Here is a 15,762-nt window from a genome sequence, read left to right as displayed (position 1 = left end):
GTCATCACAATTCTTTCTTTTCTTTAATTTCTCCTTTTCGGCCTTCTTGCCTATAGGTCTCTCCAAGGTTTCGCCGGAGTTCATCTCTTCATTATCTTCATCTACATTTATTGAGCTTGCAAAGGATTGTGTGGCTGGTTGTGTGGCTGGTCGTGTGGCTGGTTGTCTTGTGTGGGCCTTCAAACTATCTCTTAGAACCAACCACTTAGCTTCGTTTCTCAAAATTCTCCAACAATGCTCCAATTGAAATGCATTTTTGCAATTAACTTGATACATAGTTTTTGCATCTTCAATCTACAAAAGTATAAAATTAAAAAACATAAGAATCATAAAACTAAAAGTGTTTTGATGTACAATACATATTAAATGTTGAGTTTAAATACCTTGTCATGCTCAGTTTTACCGCTTTCATTCCGGTTCTCAATTTGGGCCAAGCATCCACAAAACTTGTTGGTCTCCTTTTGAATTGTTGACCACCGACTATTTAAAGAATCCTTAGTGCGGTTAAATTTCTTGTCATTGTGGAAGGTAGACCAAATTCTCTCCCAAAATGTTGTGTGTTTTTGGTCCGTCGATGTCACGGCATCTAAGCTAACATTAAGCCACGCCGACACTAGCTTAATGTCTTCATCTATGGTGAAGTTGATTCCCCGTTGACAACCTCTCTTAGTAGTTGATTTTTTTGCAATAGGGGGTATAGATTGTCCCATTTCAACTTGGGGTGGAGATTGATGGACATTGACGTCTGAATGCGGAGTGGACATCAAATTACTGCTGTCAAAAGACTCAAAACCTTGTTCATTGTCTTGTAAAATGTCAAGGAAGAAGGGATTTTGATTTTGTGAGTCCATCACCTAACAAACACCAAAGTAATTTAGAAGCAGCACTAATAAGCAACAAAATTGAAAACAAAAAAGAAAAGGCATTGAGAGCATGGAATTCAACCACAACCAAGCATAGATGAAGCACCCTTATGGTCTAATTCATAACCAAGCACCCTTATGGTCTAATTCATTGACCAATTCATGTACAAACACAAGAAAATCAAACCTCAAAGCAACAGAATTGAGAGCATGGAATTCAACCATAGAAACAATAAGTATTCAACCTCAAACCTCAAACCTCAAACACAAGATAAAACCCACATGGAATTCTAACTTGCTAGGCATCATTTTTTTTTTTTTTTTAATAAGTACTTGGGCAGCCGCCATATTGCAAATAAATTTTAGCAAAATCCATGTGTAAAAGAATGAAATTTAAAAGAATACAATAAAGAATGCATGGTACTAAAATGTTTATATCAAATGCTAAATTCACAGATAAAAATGCTAAATTCCTTCCTATATTGAAATGTACATATTACATCTTTTCTTTATGAATATTTTTCTTTTTATTCCAAACTTTCTTCTCTTCCAAACTTAAATTCCTTTTATTTTCCATACAAGCAACCAATTAGAGAAACAACTATTTAGTATAAAATAAAAAAATAAAAAAATACTTCCAGTGATCTATTTTTGGTTAAATCAATTGAAGATTGGACACTGTAGGGAGCTCCTAATCGCCATCTCCTTGTTGGTGGGTGCTTCTAGCTGCAGCTACTTAGTGCTAATACTGATTCTATTAAGCGTTAGTCTTCTTTGTCCTGTTCCACAGCATTTATATGGCTTTCTTTTTGGTTGGGGAAAATGAGTAGTTTATTAGGCTGTATCTAAGATGAGATGCCATATTATCATATTCTACTCATTAAAAATAAAATGGAGGTCACAAAACTCATAACAAGATGACATTCTAGATACAACACTATAATTATTTGTATAGTGTTCCCACTTCCTACTTCCCACTAAAGCTTATTCAATACCAACATATTTACCCTCCTTCCATTACAACCCCTTTTAACCAAACAACACTATATACCCTCACAAAAATAGTAAATACCCCCCACTTCTCCAAAATCTAAAGAACACCCAACTCTCTATTTCATATTAGCATAGAAGTCTGAGCCTAAAAACTGCAACTTCTGTGAACAAACAGTACCAACACCAACATTAAGGTTATGTACACATTGTTGAAAACAAATCACAGTTTTTTAGCAAAATAAAACTCATAAGAGTAAGAAGTAGATGCATGTGCATGTGTTACTTGGGCTTGAAATTGAACATAATCATCGGATCAAAAAAAAAAGCTTCAAACTTGAAACAAAAGTTTGAGAGAGTAAGAGAGATCGTTACCTTTTGGGAGGTTGAAAAGTTGACTAATTGTTGGTGGGAGCTTTTGTGAAGTGGAGTGATAGAAATACAGAAGAAGAAGAAGAGTAGACAAAGTTTGAGAAATGAAGAGAAAGAGAAAGGGGCAGCTCTGTCTGTCTAAGTTGCTGTCTTTCTCTGTGCTTTAGTTTAGCCTTGCTAAGCCATTTTGCTTATGCCATCTAGGAATTTCATTTGTCTGAATTTCATTTTTCCGTGCCTTAAGCCTAGGTTTTGAACCAGTTATCCATAGAGAACATTGATCCTTATAAATGGAGAACAGTAATAAACAGAAAAAATCACCAAGGGAATAAATAATGTGTCTCCAATATTTGTAAATTGAAATTAATATCATATAGCTTAACACAGCAGACATCTCTAGACTACCTTATGTACTAAATTCCTTATGATCTGCAGTTCTAGGAATTTTGAGAGAGACAGATGTTTACCAGCATGGAAGTAGTTGTTACTAAGACTTTTGCAGTTGAGGTTGAGGTTGACCCTTTTGAAAGAGCTTTCAAATTCAGTTACCTAACTTAAAGATTTGATTATTTCAAACTTTAGGGGTTGAGAATTTCATTCAATCTATCACCATAACCACCCCCCAAAGGGGGTCCCAAAATTAATAAATCAGTTAACAATCATTGTTTAGTATTCACTTGTCTTTTTTTGAAAGTCTCTCAAGTCATCAGAGTGTTCATTCAAGAAGAACAACCAGAGACTTTTTGTTGCATATCTCAATTAAAGTTCCACTACCACCTAAACCAACGAGAACTGGCATGTCTTGGAATTATCTTTATCTATGACTCTAAGCATGTGATATATACATAATCTGAAAATGTAGTAAAAGAAAAACTACTAAAGAACTTGGACAAAGAAGCCCTCATCTCTTTCTATTCTCAAACCAGCCAAAGGCTACAATACAGGGCAAGCTACCCCAAACAACAACTTGACAAAACCAGCTAAACTACACAGCCAAGTCCAATTATACATACACACTGACCAGGCACAAAATCTTAGCAGCTAACTAACCAAATACAAGGTAATCACAATAAAGCTAACAACCAAATATCCATACAATAAATCAGCTAGAACTCTGTAACTATGAACATCAAACAGAGCAAAGTTCATAAATTAAAACATAGATTGAAACTTTTTTGACCTATCAAGAACAAAGTTCATAAATTAAAACTCATTTATGTAGAACTATCCCATGGAGGTACTAAAACAGCACACCAGCTCTCAAAAATAACTTCGGGTGTGCTCCGAAGAATCCATAAAAAAAAAACCCCAAACCAAAAAAAATTTGAAACAAGAAACCCCCAAAAAAATTCGTTTAGAGAAACTCCCAAGAATCTTGATTGAAACCAAAAAACTCTAAAATCTCAATGAGAAAAACCCATACCTTTTTTAGAGAAATCAGCCCCAACGTTTGTCAATAGAGAAGATTCCGTCAACCCAATGATCCACCCTCCTCACCGGAACTGAAAAACTCCTCAACCGATCACATTTTATTTCCCATGGTGATGAGAATGAGCAAAAGAATTCAGTGATGAGAATGAGCAAAAGAATATGAGAGGAAGAACTCAAGAGGGAGAGGGAAGCTGAGAGTGAGAGAGGCGTTGGTGTGCTCAGTGAGATGAGAGAGAAAAAAAGAGCGAAAATGAGTTTCTGTACATATAATACTGTACATATAATATTATTTTAAGTTATAAACGAGCTACAGTGCCCGTGTAAATTTACACGGGTACTGTAGCTCGTCCAAAATTATACATGAGTTTAGATGATTTTACACAGATTGATGCAGTGCATTTTTTGCTTCAAAATGTGTAAAAATGGTCCAAATGTGTATTTTACACATTTATACACAATTATACAAGAGCTGATGTGAATGCTCTTACCCACTTAAATTATGCAATTTTATGTGCAGAGTTTCTTTGGAACCATTATTGTTCATCTAAGGAATAGGATGATGGGTTACTCTGTAATCTAACTTGACTCTCCTCATTGGTTTCCCTCAAATATATAGATTTGTGTTGCTTTGTGGCAGACTCCGTTGGTCACCTAGGTCAGTATTGTGATCAATCTCATATGTATATGATATGATATGATATGATTGTGTTATTCGTTGTTGTCTCCTTCACTAGATGACAAATATTTTAAAAGATAAGATACTATAGAAAGAACTTTTAAATAAAATTATCAAAACAATAATTGTAGAGATTGAATTTGGATTGGACCCAATATAGGATTGGGTTTTGGCCCAACGAACCCAAACAATAAATTTGTAAAGCGTGGGTAAAAGAACTAGTTCTATTAAGTAAGAAAGATAATAACAGTTGTTTATCTAAGAGAATCAAACACAAGTAAAGTGAGAAAATATGTCATCAGCACAATCTGAGGAGTTATGTTATAATGTCAAGTTGATGATCAAGGTTATAGGAGTTCAAAAGATTATTACAAAGATTTCTTGGTTTTTCAATCTCCTTTTTTAGGCCACCTTTCCATGCTATATATCATAATTTTGGTATCATCCCTACCATACACGTGTAAGTTACATTCTAGGAACTCCTTCTTGTCCCATCCAACACCTCCCAGAACCTTCAACTAGCAGCTGTAAGGCTGCTTCACCACTGTTCAGGTATCACCTTCACATTAATGCGACCAGAGAGTTAGCTAGGATGCATTTAATGTGGAGGTAGCAGTTTTTGTAGATATTTGTTGCATCTCTCTACTCTTCCCTTATCCAATGTTTGACTTCTAATCATGATGCAACCTTGAAGGATGTTTATGATGATAGGACATTCCTATTGACCTTAAATCTCTATTTCTGAGATGACTTTTCTTCTCGGACATATTTTGGATTATTGTATACAATTTTTATTTCTTCTTCTTCTACCATTCCCATAATAACCTTATTTGACCATCCTCGGATTAGTAAATATCCTCGAATTGGGTCATAGGCCCAATTCGTACAGTTTTAATAGTACCTTCTGGCTAATTGACCCCTACAATAACCCCTCAAAATCTTGCTTTTCAACTCCTCTGGAGGAAAGAAGGATTTTGATATCCTCAACCCATCCCGTTTATGGTTATACCCTGTTTACTCGAACTCCCAAATGCCTTTTTACCTGCTTAAAGCATGCTCCTAACGCTTCAATATCCAGAACACGCCATCATTAAATTTTGGCAGCACTCTTGTCCCCCACATTCAACTGCAGGATGCAAATCCAATAGTGGAGGATTTCCTGGGTTTATAAGCAGGAATTTTCCCGCTTGTAACTTCTGTGCCACTATAAATAGCTATTCAAATCAATTATCTTTCCTACTTTCAACAATCACACAGTCCTAGAGCTCATACACTGAACCTGTCACTCTCTCTCACTTCCCTGTGCGTCTACAAATATTAAAAATTTATCCGAGGACCTTCTTTTCAAACCTGTAAGTTTCCTCGAACACTCTTAGTTTTTGTTTCAACCTTGTTAATTTCTCTTCAAAACTTCTTAGAAAATGGGTAAGTTCAAGCATTTAATTGAATCCGAGGAGGATAGAGAAAGGTTTAGGGCTAAGTACAGGATCCCACCAACAGTGGGCATGAAATACGCTGCCCAAGGGGAATGGGCAGATGCAAGGAAAGAAGGAGAGGTGGTCATCCCAATGATCGCCTTCATAGAGGGAGGGATGACCATTCCCATGGGTAATATCACAAGGAACTATCTTAGGTTCTTTAGACTATCTCCCACACAATGCGCCCCAAATATGTTCAAGGTATTAGGGAGTATAGAAGCCCTAAACGAGAAAATGAACTTGAATTTAATCCACCATGATGTGGACTGGGTATACAACCTACACCATTTGACGAGACAGGGATATTACCTTAAGTCAAGATATCCCGAAGTAAGGTTAATCCAATGCCTCCCTACATCAAACAATGGGCTAAAGGAGGATTTTTTAATCTTTTCTGGGGAATGGCATGATGGCCTACCCTGTCCAACTAAGGAGAGAACACCAGGTGGGGGTATAGTCATAAATTTATGCACCTTGGCTTATATTTCTCTTTTGTTTCACACTATCTCTACTTCTAACAAAATTTCCTTCCATTTTAATGATTTTGCAGACAGACGTTCTACCAAACCTCAGCTCAACTTAGTCAATAGAGAGAACCTAGATAGAATTCTACGGTCTGAGGTGTTCTTAAACGAAGCCGACGGTCAATTACGAGCAGTGCACATAATCCTTAGGTACACACCCACTTCCTTTGCATTTCAAGCCCCCAAGTGTGTGATAAAAGCCAACAATCCTCGCCTCCCCCATATTAGTGTAGCCTATGAAGGGTTCGTCGTTCCTGAGGGTATTTCAATTCCTGAGGGTACACCATTTACTCAACCACTCTTTATGGGCATCCCTTCAGTAGGAGCATACTCATCACAACCTGTTCTTAAGGAAGAGGAGTAAGAAAAAGAAAACTCAAAGGGGATTGTAGCTTTGTCGGACTCCTCGAACGAATTTGAGGTGTTCAACCAACCTCTATCTCCCGAAAGTACATCGGCTGACCTTGACCACCAGCAACAAGTAGACGTCATCACTTCAAACGAAATGGGTATCCAAAGGAAATTCAAAAGAAGTTTGATGGACTTAATAGAGTCCCAGCCTGGAAAAGATGCACCGGGGAAATCCACTTAGCCCAAACTTTCCCCTCCTCCTCCCAAATCTCCTCTTCCTCCTCCTCAGCCGTCTATGCCATCTAGACCTGAACCTACTGACCCGAAAAGAAAGAGAGAGTAGAAAGGCAAGGAGGTAGTGGAGGAAGGGAGATCTCTCCCTGTGCATGAAGACGAGACCCAACGAGCTGCAAAGCAACAAAAGACTGGCCAAACTTGGCAGAAAGGTGTGGAGAGGGGAGATAATCAGCCACCTGAGCCTCAAGCTTGGCTTCTAGCCCCAATGTTTAATGGTGAACCCTTGAGGCATAATGCATCCATCAGGGATTTTAATGGAGGTGCTAGATGCCATGTGGCCTCAGCTTTGGAGGAGGCTTTACTACTCCCCACTGATATGGCCGAGCTGCGGTCTATCAGGAAGAATGAGGTTTTCCTTAACCTCAAAAGATATCTGGACATGGTATGATGCTATCCTTTTTTTCTTTTTCTTTTTTTGTAAGGTTACTAACCCTTTTCTTTCAGGCTGTCCAAGTTACTTTCAGGGTTGAGGAGATAACCATTTCCTATTATTAGCTGTTGGACGACAAGAGGGCTAGGTGCGTAGCAGCTGTGGAGTCATTCAACATCGCCGATCAATCCAATAAAGACTTTAGGAATAAACCGACTTAGGAGGAAAGGGCCAAAAAGAGTGCTGAATCGGCTTTGGAGAGCACTTAGAGGCATTGTTATTAATACCGTTTCGAACCTTGTTTCAGTTTGTCTAGTGGAATGGAATATTTCGGTATTGGCCGATTTCGGACTGTTTCAGGGTGTTTCGGAGTTCTTAAAAGATAATTTATATATATTCTTGTAGAATATAAAATTGTCAATTCTAATAAATAAATAACTAAATATCAAATAATACAAATCATTTAGTCTTAACTCTTGAGTCTTAAATATCGATAACTTGAAATATAACATCAATTTAACATCACACAATAAGAAGATTACAAGACAATAACTAAATATCAAATAATACAAGATTTACTCCTCCTCCTCATCATCATCCATGAGAGAAGGATCAAATTCATCATCAAAAGAACTCCCAAATATAACTTTTTTTTTTTTAAAAAAAAAAAAGTTAATAACAGGCCAAATCCGGTACCGGTCGAAATTTACATCTCGGCCGAAATTGGCCGGAATGACCGGAATGGACCGAAACGGCCCGAAATTTGACCTGAGGTGGAATATGGGGTATTCCGGTACCAGTTTGCATACCGGTACGAAAAATTTCGGCCGTTCCGACTGGAACAGAACGGAATCAATAACAATGCTCAAAGGCAGGTTGAGGATCAAAGGCAGCTCCTCTGTGATGCCAAGGAACAGTTGGCTTCTTCAAAAGAGCAAATAGCTGCCCTCAAGAAGAAATTAGAAGAAGCCCAAAAGCTTAAAGATCAAGCCGAGAGGTTGAAAGATGAGGTTGAAAAGGCAAAAATGGAGGCCAAGAAGGCTTGAGATGAGGCTGAGCAACATGGTTACGACGTTGGCGTAGCCGAGACCGAGGAAACCCTTAAGGCAGAGGTCCCTGCTGTGTGTCGAACCTACTGTGTTCAGACTTGGGATGAAGCCCTCAATCGAGCTGGGGTTGAGGCTTCTTCTGAGCTAAGAAGACTAGAAAACATCTACTACCCATCAGCCATACGAGCCTCGGACCTTCCTTCCATTCAAGGTGAAGCAGCCTCTACAGTTGCTAGCCTAATTGAAGAAACACAGCCTCAGGATCCTCTTCCTCCCAATCAGCAAGAGCAAGCAAAAGAATTGAAGCTCCCAAGGAAATCTCCTTGAATAAGGCTACAGAGGTTCTAAGAGATGGGGCAGCTTCCCAAGGTTTTGAACAGTTCCGAGCTTCAGTTACCATGCCTGTCGAGAAAGCCCCCAAAGAGAAAGAAAAGGAGATTCCTACTGAAGCAGCTAAACAAGCTAGCAAGACCTCCAAGGATAAGCTTTAGATAAAATTGAAACCATGAATCATCATTTTGTAATGTAGTTACAATTTCTATAATGAAATTTCTTTTTTCTAAGACATGTCTTAATGAAATATGCATTTTACTTTCTCAAATTTGTATGGGTTATTTTCTTCATTATTTAATTTTCATTTTGACTGTTCTTTGTTTGAATATAACCATATGCCATAAAAGTGCAAAGTTGCTCACACAAGGGAAAACAAAGTTTATATATATTTTTAATTGGTAATCAGAGTGGATCAAAACTATTAAATTTGTAGTACTATTAAGACATACTTTGAATCTATCAATTCTAACAAGTTTTCTAACTTTAAGAAAATATTCAAACGTTTGACCAAACAACAGCGAAGTCCAGGGCACCTTAAAATGCTTTAAGTGATGATCATGGGCTTACTTCAGTTTACATCTTTGCTGGGTGATAACAAGCCTTGTGATCTAAGAGAGGAAATCAAGAGTTTGCTTTTTTTAAATGCTTGAGTTAATGTTTGATTAACACTTTGATAGATGCCATAATGTATTAATTTCCACTGAGTTTATAGTCTGAGGAACCTAACATAACTTAGTTTCTGTTTAATACTTTAATAGATATCAAAGGGTATTAATTTACACTAAGCCTGTGGTCCGAGGAACCTATCATGACTTAGTTTTTATTTAATACTTCAATGGAAATTAAGGGGTATTAAGTTCCACTAAGTCTGTGGTCCGAGGAATCTGACATGACTTAGTTTCTGTTTAATACTTCAATAAATGTTAAAGGGTATTAATTTCCACTAAGTCTGTGGTCCGAGAAACCTGACATGACTTAGTTTCTGTTTAATACTTCAATAGATGTCAAAGGGTATTAATTTCCACTAAGTCTGTGGTCCGAGGATCTTGACATGACTTAGTTTCTGTTTAATACTTCAATAGATGTCAAAGGGTATTAATTTCCACTAAGTCTGTGGTCCGAGGATCTTGACATGACTTAGTTTCTATTTAATAATTCAATAAATGTCAAAGGGTATTAATTTTCACTATGTCTGTGGTCCGAAGAACCTATCATGACTTAGTTTCTGTTTAATACTTCAGTAGATATCAAAGGGTATTAATTTTCACTAAGCCTGTGGTCCAAGGAACCTAACATGATTTAGTTTTTGTTTAATACTTCAATAGATGTTAAAGGGTATTAATTTCCACTAAGTCTGTGGTTCGAGGAACCTGACATGACTTAGTTTCTATTTAATACTTCAATAGATGTCAAAGGATATTAATTTCCACTAAGTCTGTGGTCCGAGGAACCCAACATGACTTAGTTTTTGTTTGATACTGTAATAGATGTCAATGGGTATTAATTTCTACTAAGTCTATGGTCCGAGGAACCTGACATAACTTAGTTTCTGTTTAATACTTCAATAGATGTCAAAAGGTATTAATTTCTACTAAGTCTGTGGTCCGAGGAACCTGACATGACTTAATTTCTGTTTAATACTTTAATAGATGTCAAATGGTATTAATTTCCACTAAGTTTGTGGCCCAAGGAACCTGACATGACTTAGTTTCTATTTAATACTTCAATAGATAGGGAAACACATGATACATGATTGGAATGAATTAAAAAGGAACTAAACAAGACTATTTTTATTAATAGTAATAACTTTTTAGGTTGTTTACATTCTAAGGATAGAGTACAGTTTTTTCATCTAGATCCTCCAAATAGTACGTACCTATTCCTGCTACCGAAGTGATGTGATACGGTCCTTCCCAATTAGGCCCTAACTTTCCCCAGGCTAGATTCCTGGTATTACCCAAAACTTTTCTTAATACCAAATCTCCTAGGGCTAACAGCCTTGGTTTTACATTGGTATCATAACCTTGCTTGAGCTTGTGCTAGTAGTAGGTCAGTTGAACTATTGCATTCTCTCTTCGCTCTTCAATCAAATCTAGACTCTTTTCTAACAGCTCATCATTGCCGTCTGAAGTGAATGCATTTGTTCTCAGCGTTGGGAAACCAGCTTCTAGAGGAATCACAGCCTCGACCCCATACGTCATTGAGAAAGGGGTTTCTCCTATTGACTGGCGAGGTGTTGTTCGATACGTCTAAAGGACATGTGGTAATTCCTCCACCCATCTTTCCTTTGCATCGTCCAACCTCTTTTTAGGTCCATTCATTATAACCTTATTGACAGCTTCAGCTTGCCCATTTCCTTGTGGATTGGCTGGAATGGAATATCTATTCTTTATCCCCAGATCACAACAATACTTCTTTAAAGCTTTGCTATCAAATTGAAGGCCATTGTCCGAGATGAGAGTATGGGGAACCCCGAATCGAGTAATGATATTCTTCCAAATAAACCTCTTAACATCTACATCTCTGATATTAGCCAAAGGTTCAGTTTCGACCCATTTGGTGAAATAGTCTGTGCCGACCAATAGATACTTTTTATTTCCTACTGCCTTAGGGAAAGGACCCACAATATCCAAGCCCCACTGAGCAAAAGGCCAAGGGCTAGAAAGAGGATTAAGAACTCCTCCAGGTTGATGAATGTTTGGTGCGAATCTCTGAAATTGATCACATTTTTTAACATACTCTTGTACTTCCTTTTGCATGCCCGGTCACTAGTATCCTTGAGTAATGGCTCGGTGAGATAAAATCTTCCTCCTGTGTGACTTCCACAAATTCCTTCATGTAGTTCTTCCAGGAGTAATTCTCAGCTTCTGACTTCTCCTCAGGCAATATGTCCTTTTCAAGGAATAGCAGTATAGGATCCATCCAGCTCGGCCCTACCTTGATTTGATGGACTTGGAGTAAGTCTCTCTTGATTGGGGTAGGGGTACATAGGTCTTCGACAAGTATTACTCGAGGCAAATCCTGTGCCGAGGAAGTGGCAAGGGCAGCCAGGGAATCTGCATGGGTATTTCCACTTCTGGTAACATGCGATAAGTCAAAAGATTCAAATTCTGTTTGTATGCACCTAACTTGACCCAAATATTCCTGCATTCTGGCATCCCGGGCTTCCAATTCCCCCTTTACCTAGCCTACGACCAGTCTTGAATTTGAAAACATTTTTACTGCCTTTCCACCCATTTTCTGGACCATCGCCATTCCCATCAACAAAACTTCATATTCTGCTTTATTATTTGTAACCGAGAACCCCAACCTCAATGATTTTTCAATGGTGATCTTCTTAGGAGTTACCAGAACCAGCTCCACTCCCGATCCCCGTTGATTTGCTACTCCATCCACATATACTTTCTAGAATGACGGGTCTTGTGTGGAGATCAGGCCAACCGATTTTTCATCCATGCCATGCTGCCTTACCTTTACTTCTTCAGGAAGTTTAGCAAACTCGGCTACCAGGTCAGCGAGGACTTGGTCTTTTACAAAGGTCCGAGGCATATATTGGATATCAAAAACCCCTAGAATTGTCCCCCATTTGGCAATCCTCCTGGTATAATCCACACTCTGAAGTATTGACTTGAGTAGAAACTGAGTTAAGACAACCACAGTGTGTGCCTGGAAATAATGGGGAAGTTTTTGTGTAGTATGCACTACTGCCAAGATAGCCTTCTCTAGTGGTAAATAACGTACCTCGGCTTCATGAAGTGACTTGCTCGTGTAATAGATTGGCCGTTCTATGCCACTGTCTACTCATATCAGAACAAAACTTACCATATGAAAGGCTACCGCCAAGTAGGCAAACAGAACCTCATCCACCTCAGGACTAGACATGATGGGTAGCCGAGACAAGTACTCTTTAAGCCGTTGAAATGCTACAGCACACTCCTCGGTCCATTTAAATCCTTTCCATTTATGCAGCAAAAGGAAAAAGGGTCTGCACCTATCTGCTGACCTGGATATAAATTGATTCAAAGCAGCAGTCATCCTAGTCAATTTCTGGACCTCCTTGGGATTTCGAGATGATTGCAAGCTGTTAATGGCCTTAATCTGATCAGGATTCACCTCAATTCCCCTGTGAGTCACCATGTAGCCCAAAAACTTACCCGAGCCTACACAAATGAACACTTGGAAGCATTCAAACGTAACTTATGCTTCCTCAGAATTTTAAAAATATTCGTAAGGTCTCCCACATGCTCAGACAACACCTTGCTCTTTACCACCATATCATCAATATAGATTTCAATGCTCCTACCCAATTGTGGTTTGAACATTTTAGTCATCATCTGCTGATAAGTAGATCCTATATTTTTCAAACCAAAGGACATCACTTTGTAATGATAGTTCCTAGTAGGAGTGACAAAAGTTGTCTTTTCCTGATTGTCCAGTGTTAGTGGTATCTGGTGATATCCTTGAAAGGCATCCAAGAAAATCATCCGAGGATGGCCTACCGTCGCATCCACCAACTGATCTATCCGAGGCATAGGGAAAGGGTCTTTTGGACAAGCCTTATTGAGATTTGTGAAGTCCACACACTTAAGCCATTTCCCATTTTTCTTTTTCACCACCATCGTGTTAGCTAGCCACTGAGGATAGAAAACTTCCTTGATAGCCCCTGCCTGTTTGAGCTTTGTTATCTCATTTCTGATAGCATCGGCATGCTCTTTGGACGACCGCCGAGGTGGTTGTCTCTTCGAAGTGATGGAAGGGTTAACATTCAAATGATAACAAATAAAGCTTAGATCTATACCTGGGGCTTCATACGCGCTCCACGCGAACACGTCAATATTTTTCTAAGAAATTCAACCAATTGCTCCCTCTCCTGTAAAGGCAGTTGAACCCTAACCTGAAAAAACTTCTCCGGATCATCGCCAACAATCACTTTTTCTAGATCTTCACATTTCACTTCATCAGTTGGTCCATTGAAGGGCAACGTCGGAGTTTCTGATTGCTATAAACCATTATCAGCAGTGGCCGAGATTTCAGCCTCGGGCCGATGTTGGATGGCCGCTACCAGGCACTGCCTAGCCGTAGACTAACTTCCTAATATTTCCAAAACCTAGCCTCCAGAGGGATATTTCACCTTCTGGTGAAGAGTGGAGGAGATAACTCCTAAGGTATGAAGCCAAGGTTTGCCCATAATGGCCATATATGGAGAGAAAGCATCTACTACAGTGAAGTTCACGTCCACCACATCTGAGCCAATCTGCACGGGTAGTTTGATCTGACCCTTCGGAATGACCATTTTACCTTCAAAACTCACCAGAGGAGAACTATAGGCTGTTGAATTCTCAGGGTTTAAATTGAGCCCCTTATATAGGTCAGGATACATAATCTCAGCTCTGTTGCCCTAGTCGATCATCACCATTTTCATATCATACCCACCAACTCTAAGTGTAACCACCAAAGCATAATCGTGAGGCTGTATAGTTCCAAATTTGTCCTCATTTGAAAAACCTAACACCAGTGGGATGCCCATCTTGACTCTTTTTGGCATTAAACTAGATTCCTCAGCTGGGTAAAGAGATACTGACATTACTCTAGAAGGGCAAGATCTGGTCCTCCCTGGGGCAACGAATATGACATTTATCGTTCCTAGAGGGAGTCTCGAAGAAGCATCTCCCCGAAACTTCGAACCCGTTTGGCTTCCCTGGCCACTAGAATGATGCAAGAGTTGCCTTAATTTCCCTTCCCGGACTAGTTGGTCTAAATGGTCCCATAAGTTTCTACAATCCTTTGTAGTGTGTCCATAGTCCTGATGATATTAGCAATAAAGGCTTTGATTATGCCTCATAGGATCTCCTGCCATCTTATTCGGCCATTTGAAGAATGGCTCATTTTTAATCTTCTCCAGAACCTGTTGTACTGGTTTTCGGAATACAGCATTAACCACCTGGGTGTTGGCAGATCTTGGCTGCCCAACAAAGTCTTTCCGAGGTCAGTTATTATTGTACCGGTCCGACCTGAAATCCCTCCTCTTCTGAGGGATCACCTTAACTTTTCCTTTCCCTTGCAGTTGGTCTTCTTCTACCTTTCTGTACTTGTCAATCTGATCCATAAGTTGACGCACACTAGTAACAAGCTTACCAATCAAAGATTTCCTCAAATCATGCTCGGCTGAGAGGCCAACCTTAAAAGTACTAATGGCCACATCGTCATAGTCTCCGTTTATTTCATTAAACATCTCCCAGTATCTATCTGAGTAGGTCTTCAAAGGTTCCCCCTCTCGCATGGACATAGATAATAAGGAACCCAAAGGTCAAGGAACCCTATTGCAGGTGATAAAGTGAGCGCCAAAGGCCCGGGTGAGCTTCTTAAAGGATTCAATGGAATTCGCCCTCAAACCATTGAACCACCTCATTGCCATGGAGCCCAAACTAGACGGAAAGACCTTACACACCAAAGCCTTATCCTTGGAATGAATGGCAATCCTCTGATTGAAGTGACTGACATATTCCACCAGATCTATTCGACCATTATAAATGGTGAACGTAGGTTGATGGAATCACCGAGGAAGACTCGCGCCTTCTATGTTTCGTGTGAAGTGTGATTTAGAAATTTAACTCAATGCCTTGTTCATGGCATCGTTCCCTAGGCCTTTGCGGGCGGGCTCTTATATTTACGTTTGTGGTGGTACTCTTCGATGTAGGAGAAAGACTCGTTGGGCGGAGTTTTGGATCTTGGTCTATAACTAGCACCATCTATCTCCTCGGAGGACAGCTCGGAGTTGGGCGATGAACGTCTTCACCATGCGTGGCGCAATTCCCTTTTCAACTCATCGATTTCACATTGCATGTCTCTATCATTCTTTGCATGGGAAACACGGCTCTTCCCTCGAGACTAGCTCTTACTAGTATGAGCTGCTTGCACACTTCCCTCACGATCTCCTCTTTGTTCGAGGTTCAAAAATGGATTGCTATGTTGAGACCCCCTTGATTCTGCTTGGTGTAGGTTCACATCCATCTGGTGTGGACCTATCG

The 15,762-nt window shown here is 39.3% G+C and overlaps 1 protein-coding gene across 1 annotated transcript; it reads right to left on the bottom strand.

Annotated features, from left to right (window-relative positions):
- Positions 1-14,132: 14,132 nt before the first annotated feature.
- Positions 14,133-15,014, bottom strand: LOC115991410. Its single transcript, XM_031115105.1, has 3 exons — positions 14,775-15,014; positions 14,640-14,696; positions 14,133-14,537 (listed from the first exon to the last, which is right to left on the bottom strand). Exons 1-3 carry the CDS (start codon positions 15,012-15,014, stop codon positions 14,133-14,135), a joined length of 702 nt encoding a protein of 233 aa, XP_030970965.1.
- Positions 15,015-15,762: the final 748 nt, after the last annotated feature.

This window comes from Quercus lobata, chromosome 5, assembly GCF_001633185.2.
Source record: "Quercus lobata isolate SW786 chromosome 5, ValleyOak3.0 Primary Assembly, whole genome shotgun sequence".
NCBI lineage: Eukaryota > Viridiplantae > Streptophyta > Magnoliopsida > Fagales > Fagaceae > Quercus > Quercus lobata.
Note: the sequence above shows the minus strand (reverse complement) of the source record. Positions and strands in the feature narration are given on the sequence as shown.

What these genes read in the sequence shown, in the direction of transcription:
- LOC115991410 (XM_031115105.1), bottom strand. Translation starts at nt 15,014, where the DNA reads ATGCGAGAGGGGGAACCTTTGAAGACCTACTCAGATAGATACTGGGAG. An exon ending in AAGGGAAAGGAAAAGTTAAG is followed by an intron (nt 14,697 to 14,774) that starts GTGATCCCTCAG and finishes TTTGTTGGGCAG; the next exon opens with CCAAGATCTGCCAACACCCA. An exon ending in TCCGAAAACCAGTACAACAG is followed by an intron (nt 14,538 to 14,639) that starts GTTCTGGAGAAG and finishes TAATATCATCAG; the next exon opens with GACTATGGACACACTACAAA.